Source organism: Dendrobium catenatum, unplaced genomic scaffold, assembly GCF_001605985.2.
Source record: "Dendrobium catenatum unplaced genomic scaffold, ASM160598v2 fragScaff_scaffold_1306, whole genome shotgun sequence".
In the NCBI taxonomy this organism is placed as follows: Eukaryota; Viridiplantae; Streptophyta; class Magnoliopsida; order Asparagales; family Orchidaceae; genus Dendrobium; species Dendrobium catenatum.
Genome location: NW_021319768.1, coordinates 20,770 through 43,602, shown reverse-complemented (window position 1 = coordinate 43,602; position 22,833 = coordinate 20,770). Strand labels below are relative to the sequence as shown.

The 22,833-nt window shown below is 35.8% G+C and overlaps 1 protein-coding gene across 1 annotated transcript in view; it reads right to left on the bottom strand.

Moving 5' to 3' along the window:
• Positions 1-2,258: 2,258 nt before the first annotated feature.
• The window catches only part of LOC110095965, a 30,588-nt gene continuing 10,013 nt past the window's right edge, over positions 2,259-22,833 (bottom strand). Inside the window, exons 4-10 of the mRNA XM_020821699.2 lie at positions 18,513-19,156; positions 18,126-18,222; positions 17,851-17,904; positions 17,652-17,770; positions 14,200-14,390; positions 3,081-3,731; positions 2,259-2,519 (exon numbers count right to left, since the gene is read on the bottom strand). Of these exons, the coding sequence (XP_020677358.1) occupies positions 3,091-3,731; positions 14,200-14,390; positions 17,652-17,770; positions 17,851-17,904; positions 18,126-18,222; positions 18,513-19,156 (1,746 nt within the window). The 3' untranslated portion in view covers positions 2,259-2,519; positions 3,081-3,090. The remainder of the gene's footprint in view (positions 2,520-3,080; positions 3,732-14,199; positions 14,391-17,651; positions 17,771-17,850; positions 17,905-18,125; positions 18,223-18,512; positions 19,157-22,833) is intronic.

The window sequence follows — 22,833 nt, the reverse complement described above, 5'->3', positions numbered from 1 at the left end:
AAAAATTATCTTGATCAGGAATGAATCTCAAGGCAAAATCAAGTTGGAAAATTTCAAAATTAAATTGGGACAATCCGAACACCGATTTCAGAAAACTTATAGTTGAATTGAACATATCAAAAATATGAACCAAACGACACAAAATCCAACTTAATTCGAGCCCAAATGCGTCCAAATCAAAGACCTGAAGTGCATTTGAAAAGTTCAAACCATAAATTGAATGACCAAACGACTTCCAAACATAAAATGCTTATAGTCGAATTGAGCGGCTCGACGGGGCAAATCCAACGAGCCCAATGTCGTCGAATTCTGATATCATTAAGACATTCAAATGTCTAGTAAATTATTCACAATCAAGGGGATCAGCATCAGTCGTCCATTCATACCACTCCTAAACTTACCATTAATCTCTCTTCTATTTACTAGTCATGTCACTCTCAGAAAATTTTAAATAAACTCATCATTCCTCATGGAAGGAGGGGAGAAGCAAAGAAGTGAATGAAGAGAGAGAAACTAGAGTTATCTTGCCACTAGACTCCTCATCGACTACCGCCGGACTTCTGCTCAAGCAAGGACGAACTTCTGCCTGGCCACCAACTATCATCGGACTGTCACCAGACTTACTCTTGTCCACTGCTTATCGTCGAACTTCCCTTCGACAACTATCGCTTGACAACGATCTTTTTGACCTCCATCGCTAGCCAACTATGGTCCTTCCGACCTTCGTCGCAAAACTATGATCTTTCCGACCTCCATCGACAAACAACAGTCTTTTTAATCATTGATGCCTGCCTACTACAGTCCTTCTAACCTCCATCGCCCACTGATTATTATCCTTTCAACCTCCGTCGCTAGACAACGATCTTTGTGAACTCCATCGCCCGCCGACTATATTCCTTCTGACCTTTGTCGCCAAACAACGATCTTTCTGACCACTGTTACCCGTTGACTATGATCTTTTCGACCTCTATCATCTGTCAACTATGATCTTTCCAACCTCCACCACCAGACAAAGGTCTTTCTGACCACTGTTACCCGCCGACTATAATCCTTCCAACCTTCGCCGCCAAATAATGATCCTTCCGACCTTTATCGCAAGATTATGATCTTCCTAACCTCAGTCACCCATCAATTATTATCCTTTTGACCTTCTTTGGCAGATAACAATCCTTTCATCCTTAATCGCCTCCGATTATGATCCTTTCAACCACCGTCACCTGGCTACGATCTTTCCGAGCTTTCTCGCCTATCGAGTGCAGATTATGGTTCTCCTGACCTGATTCGTCTAACATCGATCTTTTTGACCTCCGTTGCCAACTGACTATGGTCATGTCGACCAAACAAACATATCAATTCTAATTCTTCTAATTTCCACTGTGTAATGCACTATGTATGATGCATATTTGCTACATCAAATCAAGGTCTTCCCCCCAATGAAGGACCTCATTTGTAATTGATTGCAAACACTACTGGATTCATTCAAACTTGGGTCAGGGCCCATGATTTTTTGCCTTTTAAGGGGTTTTACACGTAAAAAAGACTGATTTCTCTAATGAATGTTATACCGTCTCTTTTATCTTATTGTGTGCTGGATTTCGTAAAAAACTTAGGCATCAAACTTTATATTTTTCTACCATCATGAATATTCCAGGACATAACAATTATATTTAATAAATTTTTTTTCTAAAAAGATGAACAATTTTATAAAATTAAATTTCTTCTAATTTTATAATTATTTTTTAAAAAGTACAATTATGCTAAATATATACAAAATATTAAATTGAGAAATTATGAAAAAATAACTTAATATGGTTTGAATTTTATGAATATAAAATTAATGAATTTATTTTAAAATAATTATGATGAATTTTAATTGATTTTAAACATATTAAATTTATTTAAAAATAAATCTAATATTTTTTAGACTTATTTCGATTAGAGATTAGCATTTTTTTATTTAAAATTGCAAAATCTATCAAAGTGATCATATTTGACTAATTTGATTTGGTTGTTAAAATATTGCTTTGATTATTATGATTTTATTTTAAAAAAATTATATATATATAGCTGTGGAGTAAAGTCGGGTTGAGCTCGAACTCGAGCTCGTTTATAATACGAGCTCGATTGTAGGCTCGAGCTCGAGCTCGAAGCTCGATAAGCTAGGCTCGCGAGCTCATTAACGAGTCGAGTTCGAGCCGGCTCATGAGCTGGCTCGGCTCACTTACACTCCTAAATCCGAGTCAAGCTTGTTCGTTCAATGGGTCCATATGAAGTGAACAAAAATCAAATAAATGTACCATTCAGCTATGCTTCTAACACGACCTTCAAAGCACACTTAGAAATAGTCCCTTACACTTGCATTCTATTGAACTTTATAAATGGACAGTCCATCTTCTTCAAGCTTCAGCAAAATGCAGTCATTGTATGTTTGCAAGAAGACTCCTGGTAGTGTGACCAATGGACAACAAAGTTCTCACAAGAGCCATCTGCAACTTCTCTGCTCGAGAAAGCTGAAGTTTCTGTTCGAAGAAGAATAAACATATTACGGTTAGTTAAACAGTCTAAAGGTTCGTTTATGACAGCTTTTTTATTACTTCTTAAAGTAATTTTCTAGTAAAAAATTAAAAACATATTTTAAAAAGAAATAAGAAAGCCGTCCCAAATAGAAAATTATTAGGTGCGGAGACCGAATGTAGAGGTACATCCGGACTCAACAAAATGTTGACATGTGGAGTGGACAAGTTGAATTTATTTTTTACTTTATATATTTAATGTGTCCGCGCAACTAAAATGCAACTAAAGCGCAATAAAAAAGCGCAACAAAAAAACAGTCAAAGCGCAACTAAAGCACAGGTAAAGCGCACAAAAAGTGCAACTAAAGTGCACTCCAGTGTCAAATTTTAAGTGAATGTCCGGACGTATCTCTACGTCTGGTCTCCGCACCCAAAAATTTAAAATTTTTTACTAAAAAACTGATTTAAGAAGCAATAAGAAAATCATCTCAAAGGAAGACTAAATGAGATACAAATAACATAATTATTTTATACGATATTCTGCAGAGGAAAACATATCAATCTCACCGTAATCATATCATGTAGGCAATGTTCTCAGCAAACGTAAAGCACGGGGCCACTGAGCTCCTTCAGAAAGAACAATCCTCTTCAGTGCAGGTACAATTCCAGCAGAAACCATAGCAGGATGATTCTCGTCATCCATGCTAAGATTATATAAGATAGATAGACAAGCTTCCAGTCCATCGCCACTCGCCTCTTCAATAAGCTTCACAAGGGAAAATATTCCTCCTGCAGAAGTAACGGCTTTGCTGCACTCCACGCCTCCTTCAGAGATGACTTGGTTAAGTTCAATGGCGGCAGCTTCACGAGATTCAAGAGAAAATGGCGTAGTCATTTGTTCAACGAGTCTTGGTATGGTATCATAAACAATCACCTCCAAGCCTATGGGAGGGTCGTCGGACATGTCCCAGCCTGAAGAAGACTTGGATTCAAGCTTTACAAGGCATGAAGCAACCCAGTCTTTAGTATGAAGAGGAATGTTGGATCTCAGGACATCGCGTAGTACAGATTGAAAATGTGAAGTTTTCACAGATTGATGGAATTGTTCAAAATTCAAAAGTTTTGTTAGCAACCTGGAAGCTGCAGCTACTGCAAGACCGATTTCCTCAGCCATCAGGGTATTCAACTCAAGTTGATTGTCAACATTTTCTTGTGTACCTTTTAGCAAGCATAAAAGTAGTTAAGAAAATGGAGACATTCAGGAAAAATATTGATGAGCAAGAATGCTGTCAAACATATTCCCTATGGAGCATTCATATCCTAGAATAAAATAAATCCTACTCAACTAAATATTGAATCGGAGAAAATTTTTGTTAAAAAAATAAAAGTGTGAGTTTTGTTATTGAATTTATAGCGAAATAATATTTTTATCCTTCCAAATAATATATTATTTTTTCTATCGTGCAGCTCGATAAAAAAATATTTCAATTAGTTGATGATGACAAAATTTCTCCAATAGTAGCATTACTGGGATAGGTTTGGTTGCTCAAACAGATTCAGATATCGCCTTCATTACTAACATAGGAGAAATTAAGTCGTTCATAGTCGACACTATTGCTTCTGATCACATGACAGGAGATGTTGACCTTCTTCAAAATTACAAGCCAAGAAGTGGTCGCTCGTCTGTGCGTGTTGCTAATGGTTTAAATTCTAAAATTGTTGGAACAGGTTCCATCCAACTTATTAAAGAGTTGTATCTAAACTCTATCCTACATGTTCTAAACTTGGATTGTAATCTTTTATCTACAAATTGGCTCATGACCTCTAACGTGTTACTAGATTTTATCCAAACTTATATGTTTTTCAGGACTTGAAATCAGGGAAGATGATTTGATGGGGACATCAGATTTCGACACGTGTATCATCGCCGGCGGCGCAGATCGACGGCTACGATCCAGAGTCTCTATTTCTTATTTATTTACAGCTTATGTCATGTGTACTTTCTTTAGTTTTCCTAGTTTGCCCCTGAGGGCTTTTCTGTCTTTTCAGTTTCTTTATTTTTGGGCCTCCTTATATGAGGCATCATGCATTGTAATGACATAGTTTTGGAAAAATGAAAATTTTATTTTGATGATTCTCTTTGTGAGTTCATGAAGCCTCTAAAGATCTCTTTGTGAGTTCTTGAAGAGGAGATCGCCGGAGATCTCTTTGTGAGTTCTACCGGTGGAGTGGTGTTCAAGATTAGTCATTGGAATTTTCTTTATTTATTTTTCTTTCAATCCTTTCTTCCCCCACTAAGCCGAATTTCCTTTCTCTTTTCTTTTTTTCCCCACCACCACCCAAGCTCCACCGTCGGCCTCCCTTGGCCGGCCCAGCCACCTACGGCCCTCCCCCACACCCCAGCCGCCGGCCATCCCTCCCAACCACTCCCATAGCCGCCCCACTTCAGCCCACCAGCAAACCATTTCAAACTTTGAAATCCCATGCCAAAGCCGTTATTTCTTTCCTATTCTACATTCCCTTCAATTAGGAAATTTAGCCTACTATGGTTTCTTTTCATTTGACGGGAAGTTTCCAACTGCTAGAGGCTTAGGCTATTAAGGAAATTTTCCTTTAGAGCAAATCTGAGAATTCCAAATTCAGATTTGAAATTCCATGAGTTTCTCTGAGGGCCCACATCATTAAATTTAATTAATCCCTCAGCTCTTCATGGGGCTGGCCACCTCCTCTTCCTCTTTTCTCTCTCCAATCCCCTCTTAATCACTACTTAAATGCCTCTTTAATTCCCCTCCCTCTCTTTCTCTAATTTCAAATTTCAAAACTGAAATTGAAATTAAAATAGCAGCTCATATTTAGAATCTGAAATAAAATTCGATTTGTTTCTCTCCCCCATAGCTCCACCCGCCCACTATCTCCTCTCCAACCCGTGGCCCTTGCTCACGGTCCGCTCGCTTGCCTCCCCTTCTTGGCATCTTCACTCACTACCACCATGCATGGCGGACCCCGAGTTTGAGTGGGGACTTGTGTTCGACGCTCACGACAACCTCGACATCCAACAATCGCCGTTCTTCGACGCGGGATTTGATCCCGACGACGATACCGTTGGAGCCTGTCACGACCCAACCCGACCGGGACGGATCCCGCTCGCATCTGGCCGCGACACAGCTAACAAATCCAGGATCTGGCTTTGGAATTTGCTTCAGAACTTTCTTCCAAATATAACACAGACAGAAAAACACAGAGCTACTATAAACATCCAAACACAGCGCAGTTCATCTATCTTTTCTTTCATCAAAATAATCATATACAGATACAGTGCATTGCTTCAGACAGAAAGAACAGAACAGAACAGAAAAGCCATGACTGTACAAAAATCAAAAGTATCAAGTACCTAATCACAGATCAGACTCAAACGCTTATCCAAGACCTCCTTCCCTTTCCCAGAACCTAAAAACCACGCAGAAAACAAGGATGAGCTAACAGCTCAGCAAGACATCAATCACCAATCAAAATCATCAGAAACTCACATCAGAAATCACATCAGAAAAGTATCCGTACAGAATTCGGACAATCGTACAGAAATCGTATAACAAACAGAACAGATAATAGTTCAATCAGAAATCAGACATCGAATACGGAAACTGAAATCATATCAAATCGGATATCATAAAGCTTTCATGTCACAGAGCAGACAGAATCATACGGAATAATCAGAGTCATACAGAAATCAGATAAAATCACATTACAGCTTTACAGAACAGATAATTTCAGAACAGAACTTCCTTCCAGATGTCGGAAACTTCCCCTCTTCCCCTTATGACTCCCTTTTGTGCATATAGCACTAGAACTTCCCCTTATAGATCCCTTTTGTGCTTATAGCACCAGAACAGAACAGATATACAGAATTCAGATTTCAGAACTTCCCCTTATGTCTCCCTTCCCGACCCAGACAACGGAATCACACAAGGATTCCGGCCCCTTATAACTCCCTTCTATAGCATACAAATGATCAATTCATTCAAATCATCTCATATTCAAGAATTTCAGAAATCGTACGAAAATTCAGCGGCATAACGGCAGTATACGGAATTTACACAAAATTCACAGATCCAGAAATTTACCAAATTACCACAGAACATTCACAACAACATTATAAGACTTTCATTGTACTGACAAAATATTTTTCAACATCCTGATAATTTGCAGTTCAATCAAAACACCGCAGAATTCAAAATGTCCGATACAAATCTTCCAGAAAATACTCAAAACGTGCATAATTATCATCTCAGAGACATACCAAAAGTTACGCGGTAAAACCTTTGTCAGGAGAAAATAATACCAGAAATTCGCTAACGGAAACAAAATCCGGAACAGAAAATGCGTCAAAAATCTCGTTTCTGAAAATTGAGAAAGGCGGAATGTGTCTTACCTCGAGTCGGTCAACTTCTCTAACTACCACAACGGACTAAAACAGACCGGAGTCGCTCAAAAATCCTCTTTTCCTTCTTTTCCTTCGCTTTTCTCTCTCCTGGACGTCCTTTCTTTTCCAAAAATATCTCATTTCCTTATATATCAAGACTGATCGTACCGGACGATCACAACTTCGTCCCGGACGATCTATGCTCTGGACGAATTTCGTCCAGACGAAATTAATTATCGTCACGGACGACTTGGGCTCTGGACAAATTTCGTCCAGACGAAATTAATTATCGTCCCGTACGATTTGCTCTCGGTAAGAATTTCGTCCAAACGATCCTATTTTCGTCCAGACAAACCATACAGCCAGAACTGTTTTCCTGCACAACCTGTACCGATCATCCAGGACGATCGAACTTCGTCCGGACGAACCTGGGAGCAAAAATGGTCTTTACAGAGCCTACTTGGATCGGATCCTACCAACCCTCATACACGTCATCGACAAACAACGTCCAGACTCCGAGTGGATCATTGACGGCCGCCCACCCGCTCCTCCAAATTTGGCTTCTTCCCCGGCGACGAGTCCTCTCGGGGTCACTTGTCTACTAGTGGCATCGCTAAGTCTACTTATGATTCTCCTCCGCTAGCCACCACTTTCAAAACGAGTGAAGGACCTCAAGGTGAATGATCTAGATATTAAATTTGGGGATTTGATATTCTTAGCTATTTGCATTACTTAAATTTTTGGTGTTATTTTGAAAAGCTCCTCAAATCTCTACATGTAATTTATTGTCATTGCTTAATCTATCAATGTCTTATTCTTAAACTCAACTTGAGCAAACAAAGAGTTTTGGTAGCAAGGTAAAAGTCATTACTTATATTAATTTCTCAAGTGCAATTCTTAATTCACTGTATGTTGTTTCACATTATGATTGTTAGTGTTAAAATGTGCTTCAAGCTTTATCTCCTCCCATGTGACAGATCCTCAAACCAAGTTTCTCAAGCAAGTTGCATCCAATCTCAAATTTTGTTAGAATCTTTCAATTATGTGTCCAATTCTAATATCAATAAACATAGTGAAATTATATTGTTACACTATTGTCTTAGTTATCGTAGCTTTGTGTATTCTGCAAAATTGTTTACCAAATTATTTATCAATAAAAGTACAGCATCGACTCATTGTAAAACTTGTCATATTACAAAGCATACTTGGACAGTATAACCTCAAATTTCATAGTGATGTGTGGGGTCACCCAAAGATAAAACATATTTTTGACACTCTATGGTTTGTGACATTTGTTGATGATCATACATGGGTAACTTGGGTTTTCCTTGACAAATTTTTCAAACATTCAATCTTATGATTCAAAATCAATGCAACTCTAAAATTTAGGTACTCAAGTCAGACAATGATAGGGAATACTTCACTAGTAATTTCAATACCTACCTTCAAAATCATCATACTATTCACATAAGTTCTTTTGTTGATACCCCTCAACAAAATGAAGTGATTGAATGCAAGAATAGACATCTCTTGGAGGTTGTCGGGGTCCTTATGTTTTCCTCTAATGTTACAAATTATTTTTGGGGAGAAGCAATTCTCACGGCTACCTATTTCATCAATCATATGTCATCCAGAGTCCATTTTCAATCTCCACATCAGTTTCTTCTATAAAACTTTGCTCACACCCATGCAGCTTCATATGATTTACCCTTCAAGTTATTTGATCGCACGACATTTGTTCATGTATATCCTCAACACCATAGTAAATTTGATCCTAGAGCTAATAAGTATATTTTTCAATGGTACTCTCCAACTCAAAACGGGTACAAATATTATTCTTCAACCAACAAAAGATTATCCACCATCATGAATATCTTTTTTTTTTAGTATATATGTCCTATCTAAATCTCATGTTCAGAGGGAGAACATGAATGAACATCAAGTTTGAGAGTTCTTTCTTAAGTCTATGCCATTTTCCCACTCAAAGTCACCAAGTTCTTCTCAACCTGTGCTTGGTCCCAAAGACCGTACACAAGACATGTCCACACCCATTCCCATTCAAATATCAGTCCAACCTACAAATGTTTCTTCTCTCGTGCCTGCTCAATCCGTGGTTCCACAACTTGCTAATGAGAATTTTCAAGTTTACATCAGGAGTAGAAAAAGACAGGAGCTAAAGAACATATCACAACTAAAATGTGGCCAAATATTGACTCAATTTTAACTCCACCTAAAGAAAATATATGTACGGATAAGGCTAGAGATGTGTCAATTCCCAAAATTGATGACTCTACCATGTCGATTGCATTGAGGATGGGTGTTAGGAGATGTACAGGTCATCCAATTGAGAATTATAATACTTATGAAGGGCTATCATCATCTTACAGAGCATTTGTTATTTCTCTTACTGATATTCAGGTTCCTAGCACAATACAAGAGGCATTACAAAATTCAAAGTCGAAGAAGAAAGTATAAGATGAGATTGAGAAGAGTGGAACAAGGACTATTACTAATTTTCCAGCAAGAAAGGTCGGTGGGATGCGAGTAGATTTTCACTATAAAGTACAAAGCATATAGATCAGTTGAGAGATTCAAGGCTCGTTTGGTAGCTAGAGGATTTACACTATCCTATGAGATAAACTATCAAAAAACTTTTAATGTCTCAAAGCTTGACACTATCAAAATTCTTCTCTCATTGACTATCAATACTTGCAACAATTGGACATAAAAATATATTTCTAAATGGTGACCTTGAACATGAAGTCTAAATAAAAATCCAACCTGATTTGGAAAACTTATGCCAAAAAAATCAGGTTTGCAAACTCAAGTCTTTGTACGACCCTAAACAATCTCCCCAAGCCATATTTGATAGATTCACAAAGGTTGTTTTGAAGCTAGACTACATAAAGGGTCAAGTTGATCAATCTCTATTTGTCAAGAAATCTCATGCTGGAAAAATTGCTATATTGATAGTCTATGTCGAAGATATTATTATATTTGAGAATAATGTGGAGGAATTAAAGAATATGAAGAAGTACTTGTCAAAAGAGTTTTAAGTTAAAGATCTTGAAAATCTTAAATATTTTCTTGGAATAGAAGTGGCTAGATCAAGAAAGGGCATTGTTTCTCAAAGGAAATATATTATATATCTTCTTAAGGAGACCGGTATGCTTGGATGCAAACCTGTTGATACTCCTATAAACAGTTAGAAGAAACTTGGCACCAAGACAAAAAGTATATCTATAGAAAGTGGAGATATCAAAGACTTGTTGGACGTCTGATCTAACTTTCACACACTCGGCCAAATATTAGTTTTGCAATATGTTGTAAGTCAATTCATGCACAGTCCTATAGAGGAACACATGGAAGCAATATACAAGAATTTTAGATATTTGAAGATGACACAAGGGAAAGGTTTATTCTTCAAAAAGACATAATCGTGACACTTAAGTGTACTCAGATGCAGATTGGGTAGGAAAAATCATTGAACGACAGTCAATTTCTAGGGATTGTCCTTTTTTAGGGTAATCTTATTACCTGGAGTGAGAAGCAATCAGTGGTAGTCAGAAGTAGTCAGAAGTAGTGCAGAAGCAATCAGTGGTAGTCAGAAGTAGTGTAGAAGCTAAGTATGGAGCACTAACACAAGGAATTTGGACAAAAAGAGTTCTCATTAAACAGGGACAAATGAGTTCATCTCCTATTATAATGATGTGTGATAATTAGATAACTATCAGTATAACTAAGAATCTCGTGCATCATAATATGACTAAACACGTTGAAATTAAAAAACACTTCATCACGAAGAATGTGACTAATGAGATTACTAAATTTAAATACATCCCTACCAAAAAAATAAACTACTGACATGCTCACCAAAGCTCTACCTAGACCTAACCTTGAATATTTAATTTGCAAGCTTGAATTATAAGATATACATTCTCCAGTTTGAGGGGGAGTGTGAGAACTGAATGGATCGATTCAACCGAACCAATCCATTATAGCTAAAAGCAGGTGCGGGCGAGCAACCGAGTGGGCTGGCCCGGTGATCAGGTGAGTGAATTTAGGAAACCAATACGAACAAAAGCGAAGATGTGCGACTTCTCACAAGGGATATCTCTTTTTTGCTCCGTCTAGTTAAGCCAATTGAGAGAAAATGCAAATATGGAGCAAGGATCGAGAGGAAGAAAAGGAATTTTTGAGAAAGAGATTTGTACTTGGCGAGAGAAATGAGAGAAAGAAGAAGAGAACGGAGAGTAAGTAACTTTTTGTTTAAATTTTGAGAGAGAAATTCATGATATTTAAATTTATCAAAATTAATTTGTTTAATTATTCATTAGAGAAGAAGAAATAATAGTAACTGATCTGTGAGTTTCATTTTGACAATAAGGAAAAACAAATTGGAGGTAAATGATGCAAACTATATAAATATTATTTCAATTATTTTATTGTCTAATGCATCCCATGTTGCCTTAAAAAGATGTTTGAGGCATTCAACGTCGTTTTAATGATGTTAAATTTCTCTGAGACTAATATTAATATTTAATTATAAAAAAATATTATTTTGAGCAGTGAAAAATCAAGCTATATAATTGCCAATACAAGAGTATTGTAAGCACAAGTGTTCTCAGGGAAATATTAAGTAAGGGTTATAAACTTATAATAACAACAACATCAAGCCTTTATCCCACTACGTGGGGTCGGCTACATGAATCCTTTTTCTCCATTGTGTCCTATTAAAAGCCAAATTCTCGTTTAAATCTAATAAAGAAAGGTCATTCCTAATATTTTCTAACCAAGTCTTTTTAGGTCTACCCCTACCTTTCTTAACACAAGTCAAATCTAATACCTCTACTCTCTTAACTGGGTCGTCGGAAGGCCGCCTTTTTATGTGACCAAACCATCTAAGGCGACTCTCTCTAATCTTATCTTCTACTGGAGCTACTCCAACCTTTTCACGTATATGCTCATTTCGTATCCTATCTCTAAGGGTTATAAACTTATAATGTTAATAAAAATTTAAATTGAATTTAATGTTAATGAATTTCTAAATTATCCACATAGATTGACATATTTGTACCTTTGATAATTAGATTACATCCAAGGAAGGTTAATTAAGAACTAAAGGGAATTTGAAAGGATTGTAGAATATGAAACAGAAGTAAAGTGGAGATCACATTTGTTTTATAACAGTTATATTTTTCTATTTATTTTAATGAAATAATTTGATACTGTATTATACCTTTTGTACTGATTAAATTCTAAAGTATTTATTATGCATTATATAGAAGGATATTAAACAATCAATGTTATAATATGATATATATAAATATGGAAACAATTTATATGAAATAATATGCATATGCAAAGAAAAATGAAATGAATAAAATAACTTATAATATGTAAATAAAAATATTAAAAAGAAAAATGAATATACATGTAAATACAGGAGTTCATCTTCTTATGGTACTAGCTAGGATGCAATGAACTCATGCACGTTAAATGAAAAAAGAAACGGAAATGATTGTACCTTCATTGATATAAAATTTGACGGTACTCCTATGATAAATGAAATGAAAAAAGAAATAAAGTTAATGTAAATGAATAGAATTTTGATATACATTTATATTAAATATTCATATGTTTAAATGAAAAGTTTGACAAATGAACATGATTACTTATATGCATATTTAATTGTTACATTATAAATTGTAAATTTCTACTGAGTTTATTATGAAAAATGTTAATTGTTAAATTGAAATGTCAAATAAACCTCATGTGGATTAAATGACTAAAATAGAAGTGTTCGTGTATAGAAGAAGATGATCGAATGAAAATATGCAAGAACTTGTTTATTATATGTTTAAATTGAAAATTTTGTTTTAGTGACTCTTCAGTTGAATTTTGGATTTAGTCTATTAAGTAATTAATGTTATTGAAAGAATTGTAATAATCGTCCTAAATTTTGTTATATCTTATTAATTCAAGCTTTTGAGTCGGATCGTGACAGGGAGTGTTGAATATTTGAATGTCAAAGTAAGTAAATTTATTTTAGAAAAATAATTTTAGGAATTAAGGGAGATATCAATTGTGATCTTCTCCTATGATTAAGTTTCCTAATTTTCAATAAATAATTATTCTCCTATAATTTTATTTTTAGGGAAGAATTTTTATCTTCTGATTTTGTTTCCCAAATTTTAAGGAAATATTAAGCTAGTTAGTTATTTTCTTTATTAGACATTTTCTTATGATTTTTCATGATATGGTACTATTTTTTTTAATAAGAAAAAGAATAAATTAAGAAATTCTTCAGTATCTTATATGTAGTTAAAGGCGAAGTATATCTGGAAAATAAGAGGCCAAGCTAATTGTCGCTTAAACTGTCTCTAAGATTTAAACCATACGATAGGCACCAAAACCTATCACCAACAAAAACGGAATAAAAATGTATCTTTTAAGGTTGAGCTAAAGACATAAGTCAGCTATGATTTAATAAAATACAATCATGTAAATTTTATTCTACCTTTATGGATTAACCCTAATATAATTGATTTCTGATGTGATAAAATAATTAATTAAAAGACAGTTACAGAACCTATAGATAAAAGACGATGTCATTGCTCTACAATATTTCCCCAACCCATATTGATTGCATTCCATTCTATCTCTCACAATTAAACTTGCCATTCCACCTCAACTAGACCAGTTGATAGCATTACATTTTACTTATAAACTGTTGATAACATTCCATTCTATCTCAATCAAACCTGCCAAAAAGATAATTTCAATGCCTGTAAATGACAAAGCCTTCACACTATCCAGAAAACTGAGCAAAAAGCATCATATTGTAAAGATAAGAAGGCAGTTTATTAGCACTTTTATAGAAATAGATTATTAACGGAAAAGGAAGCCTTCAAGTTCTAGAAATATGTATAGACAAATTATTTTAAGAGAGACTACTTCCCATGTCCATTTATGTTGCTTTAAGTATGTTTTAAGTCTAATATCACTAAATGATATAGCTAGGCAAAATTCCATTTGCAGGAAGGATGACTCCCAACAATTCAAACAGTGAGCAAATTAGTTTCAAGTGTACTTCGTCTGAATTACTATGTTAAAGCTTGAACAACATTAGGACATGGAAATAACATCATGAACTGAGATAGTGAGCTCCAACTAAGCACATACGAAAACTGATCCCTGTTGTATATATTTGCTTAAATAACTAGGTCATATGAAAGAAAAGAATAAAATAGAAAAGAAGCATACCATTCAACAGCAAGTTCTGAAAAACGGCATGAAGCCCTGATTCAATGTCAGAAATTGTGAGCATCGTCACAAATGGTTCAAAACTAGAGAGATGCTCAAAGATGGAAGCAATCTTTGTCTGCAAAGTTGGAGATGACGTCTTTAATATTCTAATGAGATATTTTACAACATCAGAGTCTATACCTCTTTCCCTGGAGATCCATGAAATAATCAGATCAAAGCTATGAAATGGGCATCGAGAATACATTTAACTAGAATTGCTTCTTCTTTTTTCTCAAAGGCCTCATCAACCAAAAAGAGCTTTGAAAAGAGACTACTTTGAATTGTAAAAAACAACCCATCTCAAGGAAAATTTCACAAGTGTTATCATAAAGGTGATTATAATACGATAAAACAGCATAAATCAGTACATTATTCTATCATATCAATCAATAACATTTCAGTACATTGCTTTCATACATATTAATTATTTCATCCCATATCACATTTCAGGATTATCATGTAAAATCACAATATGTTACTTTCCAACCCATTTTTAGTATACATTTTACCTGCTAATTTTACCCAGAAATTCCTACACAAATTTAACTGGTGCAAATACAATAAAATAATATCAAATAATTCAGAATGATCAAATCTATACCATATCAAAAGTTATGCAGTGAAAACTTACAAAATCTGGAGATAATATATTTTTAGCAGATTTAGGAAAGATAAAATTCGTAGAAATCGAAATTATCGAAAATAGAAATAAGAGAATAATTACTAAAAATGCTTAAAACAATTTTTGTTAAAAAACGGTGAAAGAAAACTGATTAAAAAAAAGATTTTTCTGTCCTTTCTTCTTCCTCTCCCTTCTTCGGTTTATTCCTAGGCAAGACAAGCAAGAGTAAGGGAGTGAGGGAGGGTGGCAGTAATATATCGATTAAAATATATATAAAATGCTATTAGTGTCCTAGCACCGCAGCACTCAGACTCACCATCACAACGACATTTTCTAGCATCATTATGCTCTCAAACAACGCTGTGCTGACAAGTAAGCGTCAAAGCGCTCCAATTCAAACAAAAATTTAAAAATTCCTTTTTTTTAAATAGGTTTTCATATTTTGGGTTATTATAGTTTGTTGGTTATCTTGAGCAAGTTAAATTAAGGGTTGAAGAGACTCTTCTAGATAGAGGGATTCTCTTTTAGAGCTATCATTTTCCCTAATCCTAAGCTTTAGACATTAAGACTAAAAACATAAGACTTGTACAAAATCAACTAAATGATTACCTTGTGGATCATACTATAAAATTCAGGGCAATCCCTTAGGGAGATAAAAGAAGTGATCTGCAGAGATTCTAATCAAATGTTGTAACAGCTCAATATTGATTTTTGAATGTCACACATGGAGAAAAATTGACAAAGGAAGCTTTCAAGTAATGTAGTGCTAGTAAAGTTGAACGCATAATGATCAGAAGTATCATATTTAAATCAAAGAGCATACAAATGGTGTACACTGGTGATATGCTTCTCGTATAATAGGATCCATGGATGCATCCCTACTATCCTTATGGCAAATGCAAATCATGAGGATACATCTCTAGTGTAAAACCAAACAACTATGCTCAACTAAGCATAACCCCAAACTGGAAAATGGCTCTTATGTAGTTAATCTTTTAGAGATAATAGTAGGATGGCAATGGTAGTAGAGATGAGTGGGAGACTATCATCAGTGACGGAGCATCACCATCCATGTTTATTGCCAGGAATTTGTGTCTATGGTCACTGTCCTGGATGCTTTTAAAACAACTAGAAGAAGTAACTTGTTACACCACGCACCCTTTAATCAAGGTGATAAAGTTAACATTCCTCCTGATAAGAGACATGATAACTTTCTTCACTGATCTTCTAGCCAGCAAGAGGAGAACTGGAGGATGTTCACTGATTGTTGAAAACATCTTGTTAGAGAAAAGTAATTTTGTATGGAAAAGGAGCAATTCCCTTGACTCATCAGCCTACAATCATTGTTACATCTTGGATGGTGGCTACAAGGTTTATCCCTCTATATTATTGCCAAGGGGGCCTTTGACAACTGGTGTGGTTTGTGAGAACCCTGTGACTACCAACAAATGAGGACATCAAATTATGTGTTTAAAGTAATGTAGAAAAGGTGGTACTACTACGAAGTCAACTATATACAATCGTGGGAGCTAAAAAAGGGCTTTTTTTGCATTTATAGGCTCCCTATTTTCTATTATGAAAATAATATGTATGAATTCATTATTCAGCAAGAAAGGTCTTTCAAGGCACTCTAAGTGAGTCATCGATCAAGTCTCTTTGCATTAATTGAATACTTTTGTGATTCATCTTGACCCTAATTGATTAATTCAGCAATGTGCACTCGCACAAAGTTTGGTGTAGGAATTTTTTGATCCATATCAATATCGTATACAAAAATTTTCTATGTTACCATAAGTTACTATTTTTACTTCACCTTTATGAGTAGCACCATTATATTTCAAGTTTTTCTAATTCTACCTTAAGGATGTAATCCATCTGGTTTTTTTATTGGGTCAGTGCCATCTGAAATTGGAACCGAATTTTTTTTTTGGAAGTCCTCAATTGGTTTTAATTGGCTTAACTATTAATGCAATCTGAACTGAATTGAGTTACTTTGAGAATCAAACCAAATTTTTTATATATTTTTGGTTTGGTTCGCAGAGTAGGACAAAGGCTTGATGTTGTTGTTGTTGTGAGTTTGGTTCGTAAGTCAAACCACACTAGTGAACTTGACATTTACCATACTTCTAGAGCATATGAATGACTTATCCTTTATTTATAACCTCATCAAAGATAATTAAATTTCACAATTAAATCTTAAAGGCAAAGTACCAATTAATTCTCATTAAACAAAATTAGTTTGCTACACCTAACTGTAAATGTTTATGCTTTAACTTGCAGGCAACCACATATGACAACGTACATTATCATTTCAAGTGATGTATAGCTTTTACATATATATATATCAAAATTATCAAAGATACATATATGTTTTTTTGCCATTCATTGAATTTTTTGAAATACAAATTCCATAACCTTTTTTAGGAGTCCACGCAGGTCGCTTCTACAATACCAGAGTCACAATATAAAGAACTAACCCTTTATGTTAGTTCTATATGTTTTAGGAACCTAATATGAACCATGACTTGCCAGAATCTCCCAAATTGATTGATTCAGTTTGTATCAGCTAGGATCTTTGATTTTCCAGGTATTTTTACACTCTTAAGTTGTAATGATGTTATAGGCTAATAGCATTTTTTTACATAAATTTTCTTTTGAAGTGAATGAAAAAGTCTCTCATGCCACCAATCTCCATCCACCCAATGGGCATGGTAGTTTCGATTTACTTATAGAGGTAAAACATAAATCCATATAATGATAAAAAAAATACCCTCCTAAAAGAACTGACCTTGAAATTAAATCAAACATTGAAGAAGTCCCTGATGCTCTCGTAATTACATCTCTATTGAGAGAATTGTACGAAGATATGGCCATTTTGTCGGACCCAGATGCTACTTTGTCATGGAGCTGGAAGAAACCACTTCAGTGCAACAACGAATTAAAAGATGACTGAGTGCACTTATGTGAGAAATGCATTCATTGCTTACCTTTCTTTCCATGTATTTTCCTGGGTCAATAACTCGATGCAATATATTCAAGATCTGTAGTTAGAAAGTTTAGTCATTTATTGTAAGATACTAATGGTTTGTTTGGGACGGCTTTATTTCTGCTTCTTAAAGCAACTTTTTAGTATAAAAATTAATTTTTTTATATTAAAAAGCTATTTTAAGAAGTAGTAATACAGCAGTCCCAAACGAAGTCTAAAATAAGTTTGTGCTGCAGACAATGTGTAGTTGGTTATCTTTCAAAGACCAAAGAGAACCTTTTCCAATATGCTTCCAGATGCATTTCCACGCTTGATTATGTCAACAAGAGGATGCACAATGCCTTCTGCTTCAATAGTTTGGAGCACTTCATAGCTGCAGGGAAATATATTACAACAGAGACCTGTAAGATTCCTCCAGACGTAAAATATGGGGAAAATGTTTCTACCCGTGAAAACTTTAATATCAAGACATAAGAAATATTCTATCAAGTACTGAATAAACTAACAAAATCGTTGACTTTAGTAAACTTAATAAGAGATTAAGAGATCTAATTATGAGAAAACTTTGAAAGAGTTATAAAAAAGAAACAAGAAGCTCGATTAACAAAACCTATTAAAAGAAAGAGTTGACAATGGTAGAACAAAAGTTGAAGTAAACAAAACCTTAGGCTAAGCCTATCTAGGGCATAAACCACTGCCTCTTGAACAGCCTTATCATCATGAGAAAGCAACTGAACCAGACGTTTGATAGCTCCAGCTTCCTTGAATGATATCCGCAGATGCTCACTAATGGATCCATCAGCAATCGAGTACGCGGCTCTTGTGATTGCTGAGACATCTTCAAGCTCAAGAAACAAAACTAGCCGAGCAACACCATCTATCCAGGGCAAAAGCGTATGTTGTTGGTTTAAAGATGAATCAGAATCTGATCTTCTTCCATCATTCTCGATAGCACCAATTCGTGCAAGAAATAGCTGCTGAGATCTTCCAACAATGGCATTTATCTTCGCCTCTTCCAAGCTGATGTCCTTTTCACGAACACTAAATCCAACTAGTAATTCAGTAGCACCATATCTTGAGGAGCGTGAAGTCCTTTCTAACTCTGTTCCATCAGGTAAAGAGGGCCAAGAATGAGATTGTGGTCTAAAGGACTTGTAGGCAGCAGCACCAATTAAAGGGACCTTTATTAAACCCTCCTCAAAAATAAGAACTCTGTAGTAATCATCTTTGGATAATTCTAGTAATGCAGTTTTTGCTGATTTTCTGATAACTTTCAACCCCTCAGCATCGCTTTTGAAAAGATTTGCCTGAAGAAGAAATTTGTGAATGTAATGAAAGAAAAACTAGCCACAACCAATATTTAACTTTTAAAGCACATAAAAGTTGGAACAGTCGTAAAAAGTGATTGAAACAAACCTACATATATGGATCAAAGTATAGTTTCTCCTCAAATCAACCCTTGTAATGCCGATGATGGAGCGCAAGAGGAATTTGTCAAGATGATTCCAATAATTTGATTTATTTTAAGATTTTTTCTGTTTTATTTTATTTAATTGTTAGTATTATCTTTATTTTAATTTAGGTGATAGGATTTTTTGAGTTATCCAGGTATGAATGTAAATAAATTTGGCTGTACCTTGCTACCCAATTTCCATGAATAGTAGTATTTGTTATTTTTTTAAGGATGAAAAAATGCTGCAAGATCACCTCTCCGCTATTGTTTCTGCTCTCTCTCTCCTATCCCACTCCCCACTGTCTCTCCTAATAGGGATCCTCTCTCTATACTCCCAGGGGCTCGATCTTCCCAACCATTGGTTTCTCCCAATAGTCATGGGAGATCTTATAGGATTCTAATTAAAGGGATATCTCATGGAAATCTCTCCAATTAGATGCCAAAGCAGCCTTTGTTACCGATTGCTCCCAACTGCAGAACAATTCCAATCCCAATGCCTCTTTGTCATAACTCTCATAAACTTCTTGAACTTTGTTTGAAAACTTTCACGTAGGTTTAGAGAAGCAACAAGCAAGGAGGTGGAGGATTTTCCATAACTTTTAGGCTAAGCAAAGTTAGGAAATTTCCCACAATTTTGGCTTTAGGAAAGGGAAGAGGAAATACAATTTGTGGGTTGCATGAATGTCCCTAGAACATTTGTTGTTCAAAGGAAGATATACATTCTCCAAATTTTGGCTTAGGAGAATGAGAGGATTTCTACAACCTCTGAGCTATAAAAAGAGAAACCAACATGCAATTTATGGATTGCAAGTCGAGGATATTCATTGAACATTTAATGATTAAAGAGAGATCATCATTCATTTAATTTAGGTTAAGTGAATATGGGAAGAAGACTAGGATTTGAGCCCTAAGCTTAAACATAATGTTTATTTGTTGATTTCATGTTCAAACAAATAAAATGAAAGAACTTAGAGTGGGGTTCCAAGTTCAAGAGCCTTGTGCAATGATGTTGTTGAAGTTTTGGAGGACTTCAACCTATCATGCAAAGAGGAAGAGAGGTTCTGCTAGAGAGCTCATAATAGATGTTAGGGTTCATGCAGTCAAAAACTTTGAGCTTCAAGGATACTCCAAGTATCATGCATAAGGGAAAGATAACTATTTGTTAATTTTGGGTTTCAACAAAAAAAGGGATAGGTGACTTAGAATTTGGTTCTAAGACCCAATGACTCATGCCATGATTTTACTTGGAACCTTTAGAGGTTTCAAATTGGCATACATAAAAGGGAGGAGAAATGGTTGCTTCTTGGTTTTGTCTCAACAAACAAGGCAAAATGAACCTAGAATCTTGATCCTAAGGTCATAGGATTCATGCAATGAAGTATTATGAGTGTTGGTGTGCTCCAAATCATTCATGCATGAGAGGGCAAGAACATTGAAAAGTGCTCATAATATATGCTAGAACCCATGCATCATAACACTTGGAGCCTTAAGGAAGCAACAAGCATCATGCATGAGGGAGATGATTGATTGTTTATTGATTTGTTGTTTCAACAAACAATCAAGGGATCCCAGGATTTTATTTACCCTAAGGTTACAAAGTTCATGCAATGAAATATTTGGAGCATTGGGATGATCCAAAGCACATGCATGAAGGAAAAGAGGATGATTACTTGTTGGTTTTATATTCAACAAACAAATCACGAACCTAGGATTTGCCCCTAAGATATGAGATTCATGCAATCTAACACTTGGAGTTTTAAGAAAACTCCAAGTATCATGCATGAAGAGGATGTGTATAAGAAAGAGAACTCCCTATTTCCTTTCTGAATGTTTTGGATTCATGTGGAGAGGGAAGATCAATTTTGGTGTGATCAAGATGGGGACTTTGGGCCAAACGGGGTCGGGCGCACGCACACATAGCACATGCAAGGGCTTCGCCTCTCTCTCTCGATTCTACTCGGGATGGACACACACGGGAAGTTGTACGCCAGCAAGAGCTCTTGCTCTAGTTCCACTCCCTCACGTACAATGCCCTCGCCTCTCCCTCTCTCACTCTCTTGCTCTATTTGGGACGCACCAAGTAAACCGGCCGAATAGGCCTTTTCTCTCGTCACCTGCTCCCACTATACACGAAACGAGTGGATCTCAATCTTGATCAAATTAAATTTAATGTCATAAAACTTAGGTCCAATTTTGTGTTAATTTGCATTCAATGGCGAACGATCAAGTCGATCGAGCATGATCAAGCCCAGTAGGGCATGAATTGACTCGTTCTGGGCTAATTGAGGTCGACGCTAAAATAAACATCAATACCTGGTTTCTTGGGTTCTAAACGTCAATACCTAGTTTCTTGGGTTTAGAGTTGTTGTGGGCTCCGAAAAATTTCATTTTGGGTGTGTGATCCCGGGGGAATTTTCAGAAGGCAGATTGGGTTTGTAGATAAGACACTACCCAGAGATTTCGCCCTCATTTTGTGAGAACTTTTTGATCTGAGTTCTGGTTTCCTATAGGCGCAAGCCCCTATAGTTAATTACCCCTCCCAATAATGGGAGAGAACTTTCGATTAAGGCTAGTCGTAAAAGAGGTCAAATAGGTTATAACCTATCGTATAATAGCAACAATTTTAGGGTTTGATCTTATGATTTGAATTTTGAAGTTTATAATTTAGAGTTTATCACCATAAACTTAAAACTGGTGGTGGGGGGAATGAAGACGAGCCCGATCAAGATCCCATGGTTCCGTCGTCCCGGGCTGTCATGATCCCTGATCTACTTAGTCAGAGGAAGTAGTCGACCCAACCTAACAGAAGGCACCTTGTCGGCAGCCATGGGTTGCTTCGTCCAAGAATACCTTGTAGACCTGGGTTGTTGTTTATCTAAGGGGATATATTTGAATCCACCTTAGCTAACAGAGGGCTTTATGGCTATCAGATATACCCTATGATCCATCGCTCAAGGGTTTGACGCCTTTAGGGAACATACGGGCTTTGGCCGTGATCGTAATATAATGGTGTCATTTTGCGGCAAAACCACCTGATCAGAGGGCACGTGCTACGTCCCTGTTGGCAAGAGACTGTTTGAGGATGAATCGTAGTGATACACCCGATACAACATTTACTCTTTGTGAGCTGAGGTTAATTTCAAATTTATCACCCCCGACAAACGGTTGCGGGAGGTGGATGATTTTTAGTTTTGAGTTTTTTAGGTGATTGATTTTATTTCAAGAATTTAGACTTTTGTTTGATTTGAGATTAAACCCCTCCGGTTGAGATTTTCTGTCAACGCGGCCATCATCGGGGTGATTTTAAAGTCGCTTGTATTTTTGTAAAATTTTGGGAGGCATTTTATGATTCAAGTTAGGTCGACTCCAGTCCTTTCAAGGAGGAGGATGAAACTTGAATATTTAACCCGCGCAGCATTCTCTGATCATTGGATTTGAGATTTATATGCGACGATTGGAGCACATGCGGGTTGTAGTATTTGACCCTGCGCAGCATTCTCGACGATTTGAGTTTGTAACTTTAATAGTTCT